The sequence below is a fragment of the Mesitornis unicolor genome, unplaced genomic scaffold (genome assembly GCF_000695765.1).
Source record: "Mesitornis unicolor isolate BGI_N332 unplaced genomic scaffold, ASM69576v1 scaffold15759, whole genome shotgun sequence".
Taxonomy (NCBI): domain Eukaryota; kingdom Metazoa; phylum Chordata; class Aves; order Mesitornithiformes; family Mesitornithidae; genus Mesitornis; species Mesitornis unicolor.
The window spans coordinates 23,703-30,678 of record NW_010205337.1 but is presented as its reverse complement, the minus strand read 5'-3'; the positions used below and the strand labels follow the sequence as shown (position 1 = coordinate 30,678).

The 6,976-nt window shown below is 41.5% G+C and overlaps 1 protein-coding gene across 1 annotated transcript in view; it reads right to left on the bottom strand.

Moving 5' to 3' along the window:
* Nucleotides 1–4,168: 4,168 nt before the first annotated feature.
* GPR143 (G protein-coupled receptor 143) overlaps nt 4,169–6,976 on the bottom strand; it is an 11,723-nt gene continuing 8,915 nt past the window's right edge. Inside the window, exons 7-8 of the mRNA XM_010191368.1 lie at nt 5,936–6,053; nt 4,169–4,468 (exon numbers count right to left, since the gene is read on the bottom strand). Coding sequence (XP_010189670.1) covers nt 4,169–4,468; nt 5,936–6,053 — 418 coding nt within the window. The remainder of the gene's footprint in view (nt 4,469–5,935; nt 6,054–6,976) is intronic.

Here is a 6,976-nt window from a genome sequence, read left to right as displayed (position 1 = left end):
CCAGACATCATCTGACCTCTCTTAAAATTACATACATGTGGTTTAGTAATTTCCATCTGGGATTACTGTAAACATAATGAATCCATGAAAATTAAGAAAATTTTGGGAAATCAGATAACTTTTCGTCATGAATACACAAGGACAACTTCTGATTTACAAGTCGAGTCCTGTTATATGGTGGATAACAGGGGAGGAATCACATTTAGTATTTAACTTTCTAGCTTTCTCCATGTATTTGGTCCAGAGGAAGGGCTTAATGAGAGGTGTAGTTACGATTTTGGTATTCAGACATATGGTGGACCTCATAAATGCAGAGCTTTGGTATGCAAGTCTGCCTATTCAAATCGTTTATGATTTTACTGGTGCTCATATTTCAGCTTTGCAATTAGCCTAAGCATCTGGCCAAATAAAACAGCAATTAAACGTATGAGACTGGCAGGTCGAATGCAGTTCCACGTGTCCTTTTCCACCAACAGAGAGCAGCTGGGAGTGTTTGAGGAAGTATTACAGGATATGAGAGAACACTTTTCCTGGAAGTTTTCATTTTATCTTTGAGGCCTTTAAAGTAGGTTTTGGTGAATACAGAGAACACTGACTGTGTATGGTTGGATGTGATAAGCTGGCTGGGGGGAGAGGAGGGTGTTAAATAGAGGCAATTCTGCTGCTCTGCCCTGTGTGCATTGAGACCCTTTTTATGAGATTCCGCTACAGCAATTTTATTTCAGTGCATGGATTCAACTACCCCTTTTACATTTACTGTATTTTTCCCTTCAATAAATTCAGAAGGGCTTTGCTGTGCTCTAATATACCCGAAATAAGCTAAAAATGACAAGCCAGGTTGGACAGGGTTTTGGGCAACCCAGTCTGGTGGGAGGTGTCCCTGCCCACGGCAGGGGGGTTGGACTGGATCATCTTGAAAGTCTCTTCCAACCCAAACCATTCTCTCAAAGCAGCACTTTATTACACTTATTACTTTACACTTATTACTTATTACACTTTATTACTTTATTACTTTATTACGTGTATTTTATTAGACAATATCTGATCTCATTCCCTATTTCCTTCTCCTCTGCCTCAGACCTTGGTGTTCCAGAGAAACAGCTGTATCCCTACTCATGACCTGAAGAGCTGGGTGACTGTGGAAAAGACACTCCCCCAGACATGGAAGATGAAGACCATAGGCTCTGACTGCATCTGTGACTTTAGTTTTGAAGAAATCTCTCCCCTGTTAACCCCAGCCATGTTTGAAACACACCTTAGAAAATGAATCTTCTGGCCAGAGGCAAGCACTTCCCATGTTCACCAGAGCAGCCTGTCAGCACACACCCAAAAATAAGCGTATTAGAAATGATCAAGGGCTGGAAATCCAGACACCAGAATTAACACACTGCTGACTATGCCAATACAAACCGTCATTGAAATGACAACTTATATGTTTTTCTATGTGCCAATAAGCTCAAGGTTCCTCTTGGCAGAAAGTGGATGGCACATTTAGGAAGGCAATGTTTAGGCTGGTGTTACAGCTATACTGCCCAGGACATGGTGTCTATAGTGTCCCCTTGCTGACCCTTGGAGCACACCCTTGATTTCCCCAGAAATGAGGCTAGCTGTGGCATCTTGAGGCTGCCCCGTGCCATGCATTCAGTGACCACTGGGAGTGGGGACAATTGGGATCTGCCCTTCAACAGCTTACTCCTGATGGGAAGCAACGGGAGTGCCCTGCGGCACTCAGGGAAGGCAGTGCTTTGTCTGAATTGCTGAGCGGTGAGGCAAGAGCAAGGTCCGTGTGGGGTGAAACCAAATACGGTCATGGTTACGCATGAGCAGAATCAATTACCTCCCTGTTTTAAGCGGTGGAGGAATGTCTCGTGCACATTCACCAGAGACTGGGAACTGCAGGTAAGGGAGCTCTCCTCACACCTTCTGCAAGCTAAAAGCTGCTGTTGGTTTGCTCTGCTGTGCCCCAATTTCATATTATCAGTGCCTCAATATAAGCTTAGCTGTCCTTATGCCCCTAGGTGAGTCCTGATCTTTCATGATGGCATCCCAGTACAGAGACATGCCACACACATCCCAGGCTTAAAAGAACAAGAAAAGGAGGGGAGCAAAGCACAGCCCTTGCAGGGGTGCTCCAGCACCAGTAGCCACCCAGCACTGCTCAGGGGCTGCTCATGGCCCCTTGAGGACAGGGCTGGAGCACCACAACTGTCCCTGTCCCATGTATGCCCTGGAGTAGCAAAAAGAAGGGGGGATTAGTTGTTCAGTTCTCTCACAAGGCTTCTTGTTGCAGCCTGTCACCTCCCAAGAGCTTTCATGCCACATGATTATTCCTGTGAAGCCAGAGGCTGTTTATTCAGTTTTAGGGTTTTGTAGCTTGGCCCACACCCTAGCATCTGAAAAGGTTTACCAGCAATGCTACCTCCACCTTTTTCCTGCTCTTTTGAACCCTATCGTAATGAGTATTGCATAAAAAATGTGGTCTTTATTTCATAAGGATCAACATAAACTGCTCCCAAGTCCCTGCTCCCTTTCTCTTCATACTTGGCTAGGGAAGAAATGACTGTGATGAAAAGAAAGGCTCTGGTGATGTGCCAGCATTTCTGACAGCTAGAACAGCAATATAAAGCCATAAAACCACAGAGGTTTCTACAGGGCACAATGTAAGAGATTTGCTATAAACCAATGTAATGGTCTGCCTAAAAAAATATTGGATCTTTGTTGTGTCAAATAATTAGTTCAAGAAAGTGATTTATTTCAAATAGCAGATCAAAATTTTTCTGTATAGTTTCTGCTGAGCCTGCTTCTGTAGCAATCCTGGGACACTCCTGTGTAACACAGCAGCTTAATGTTCGTGTTATTATGGCACTAACCTTTCAGCTGTCTTTAATAATATATTTTTTTTTTTTACAATAGCTGGGACCAAACTGGGTTGGAAAAGAAAGGTGTGGACAGCAAGCGGAGTTCAGCCAAAGTGGATGCAAACAGGTTTTAAAAAAGAGGTTTAGTTTTATGCCCTGGCCACAGGCTGAAGGAAGGGTGGAGGTGACCCGGGGTCAAGGGGCAACCCCTGCGCCATCGGTCAAACTGTCTTGCAAACACCCTTCAGCACAACCAGATTTAAATCACACTACTTCTGCTTTTGATAGGAAGTGAAAAGCCTGGGATAGACACGACCATCCTTTTTTCTTAGCTTTCAACCAATCTGGGGAATTGTTTGGATATAGGACCTTAGAGATATATATTGGAGAAGGTAAGGAGCATGGATTTAATATCTCCTCTTTTAGCAGATGAAGACATAAAATAGAGCCCACCTCAGAGGAAGGACTATTGATTCTACTTGCTCTGTTTTTTGATGAGCACTCAGTTCTTCTAGGTGATTTTTGCAAATGTTATCTCTTAATGCACCTGCCCCAACAGTCATAATTCTGTTAGACAAGTACATGTAAGGGTCAAGCTGAATTCATCCTAAAGAGTAGTTTGAAGGGTTATTTTTGCTTGAGCCAGGAGCAAACTGGAACCATTGTTCTGAAGTGTTTATGGAGCCTAGACTGGGCTTGATTTTCTTTTAAAAAAGCCTTTCAGCTGCCTAGGTAAAACTAAACTTAAAATTTACACAAACAAGCTAAAAGAAGACTATGTCAGTGAGATTCTATACAAAAGGGAAATATTTGTGTTTATGTTAAAGTTTGTTGTCACTAATGTTTTAGAGGAGTGTCTAGGCTGGAAATGGTGTCTCAGAAATCCCAGAGCTGTAATTCTGGGTGAGGAATTTTTATGCTGAGCAAGGCAAGAAAGGCACCACATTTAAAAACCCAACATATTAATAGTCCATTTATTTAAACACTAAACTCCTCTACCACATGGAGTTTACAAGAGACATTAAAACAAAATGGATGAAAATTAATTATACGTAACAGACATCTTTGCAGAGATGCTGAACACTGATCGGGCTTTTATACCTTTTAACACATCTCCCATAAGGCAAATGAAGACATAAACCATAATTTCTCTCTATTTCACACACTCTCTCTCACACAAACACACACATTAGGGGAAATGCCATCAAGCCACTGGGCACAAACCTAATACCAGACTACACATCGGTTCACACAGTATTTTCATGAGTCTTGACAACTTGAGAAGTGGGATCCTGACCTGCACCTAGAAACTACCAGCCCTGGTAGATGGGAGAGCTCCTGGTTAACCTCTCATCACTGCTACTGTTACCTTCAGACAAAATGCTTATAGCCTCATCGGTCTGCTGGCTGTCCGTTGTCGATATCTTCTTCGAATCATGGATGTTGCTTTGGTAGTTCACTGGTGAGGGATAGGTATTTTCACCCACAGTTGATGAGGACATTGACTCCCAGGGTATTTCTCTCTTTCGCCATTTCAGGTCCACTCTCCATCCCGTCCAGCCATAGAAAGCTAAAGTGAAGAGGAAGCCTTGCATCGGATTAAGAACCCCCTAGGAAAGACAAGTGCAACAGGAGTTACACCAGCAAGACTTCCTTTTGAACTCCATCAAAACACTTTGTGTGCATTGACAGCCTCCCCTTCACTGAACAACTGCTATCTTTAAAAGATGCGATTTGCATGCAAATAAAAGTTAAAAATAATTAAATAAATATGTTTTTCCCATCACAGACACAAACAAGTCAGAGTGAAGTACCACGAGCTGTTGTTCCAGTAGGCTGAAGCTATCCCAGTGAACAGTAAGCACTGAATGGTTTTCTAGCGTGGATTTTAGCTGGTCAATCCCCTGGTGTGTTTTTAACATTCCCCGCAAGCTCTAGACTTTTTTATTCACAAAAGCAAATATTGCATTTTTCACTAGAAGCCAAGTCAAATATATGAGAGACACTAGCGCACACATAGTCAAGTTATTTAAAACAGCAGCAATTGATCTGTCTGGAATTGCTGCAGATTCCTGAGCCAGTGAAAAAGTCCATCAAAGTGGGACGGAAATGGGGAGAGACACTGAAAAAGAAAATCCCAAGTGATTTCAAAAAAATTGTCTCTGTCCCCAGTGCCATGGGGTGCTTGGCAAGTAAATGACTTCTTTAGCAGTTTCCATTTTTCTCATGAGAAAAGAGTAAATTATTTTTACAGCCAGTTTAAGAAATAACTCAGTTCCTGAACCTGACCTCTTGCTCTGCAGGTGAGCAGGAGCAAGGTCCCTGTCACATCCCTGTCAGAGGAGGAGGTTGCATCAGATCAGTTGCTTTACTTAACCCTTCCATACGAAATGGTCAAGAGCTTAACTACACAAAGCATGCTGAGACCTTACAGGTATTTAATAGCTCCAGAATAAACTCTCTTGGAAAAGGAACCTGCAACGTCACCTCTGAAAAATCCCTTGTCAAATATTCCAAGAGAAAAAATGAGGGTGGCGTACAGTAAGAGGCCAGCATCTTACAGCTATTCTTTGGTGCAGTGCTTTCAAGATTTTTCATGTATTTGTCCCCAAATAATTATCCAGATGTCATGATATTAGATGCAGTTATTCTTTGTAATAAAGAAAATCCTATTTATAAAAAAAATAATTACCAGAAAATGCCCAGTTTATAGGGGAACATTCAGGAATCATGAGCTAAAATTTCACAGCTTGCATTATGGCAGAGGTTTGCCAGGTTAGACTAGAAATCATTGTAGTGGTCTGTTCTGGGTCTTTGAAAGGGTAGACAATCACAAAAAGAATGCGTACCATTAAACAGGAGAAAAAGTTGACCTTTGGCACATTTTTGGCAAAATTTCTATGCGAAAAGAACTCCAAGTGACCACTCCTTCCTTTCCTTTACTTTCTGCTTTTCCTCCTTCATTTTTTTAGAGTGTTTATAGTCCCAAAGATAATAAACCACCCACTACACAGGTGCTGCTCCACCAGTCTTATAAAAGTAATTTCTATGACTAAGCAATGTCACAGCAGACCTACCATTATAATCCATGTGATCAGTGCAGCACTCCTGATGTTTTTCAGGAGCATTTCATTGATATCTGGTTGCATTTCGAGGTAGAACAAAAGGCTCTCATTGATGATATTGGATGACCAGCTATGACAGCAATAAACAAGAGGAAGAGAACAATAAAACTGTATACATGTATATGTAAAATATACTTTCAAATTACTTTCAAATTATAGGAATTAGGATCACTAATAAGGAGGGTGAGATTTTTTTAGAATGTTGTCTCAATCTGAAGGGACTGGTAGGTCTCTGAGATCAAAAAACAGACACTTACCTGCTAGCCCAGGGCTAGACAAAGAAATCACTATACCAAACAAGAACCTGGTCATCTGACCTTGCTGCAGAACAGTGAATTGCAGGATAAAATTGAGATGATAAATAACTGCACTCCATAACAGTAATATCAGTCATGCTGATTTCTTTTGCTTGTGTCTTAAAAGGACAGTGCTCACGGACAAGGAACCGAAATATATGCTTGGGTGCTGTAAAAGGCTGCAGAAACCTCATCTGGAGTTAGAATTTCTGGGTTAGATTACAGCGGAATTTCAAAATGTATGTAAAAAAATACAAAACAAAACCAATGTTGACTTTAAAATCCTTGAAAATGCCATCAACTTTTTGGAATAAAGGCAATTTCTGTTTCCAAAGATGGATAAGCATAATCAAACCTCCTCCTGTGAAAGAAACCGAGGCTCTTCTACACTAAATAAAGGTTATAGTAAATGGCTGTAACTTCTTAAGACTTCTAGACAGTCAGACCAATGTTTCTTTATAGTCCTACTGCAGCATCAGAAAGGAAACCATCACCATCTGTGTTACACTTTCTAAAGGTGTTTACACGTATCCTTCCTGCAATTATATTTTTACCACAGTGTAAATCCTCCTGCTCTCCCCTCCCAAATCTGCAAGCATCTCTTCTACCCCATGTTGCCCCAACCTGCTGCCTTTGACTAACTCATCCCATGTTTGAGCTCTGGGATAGAAGGGCATCTTTCCTAAGCTTGTGAGGT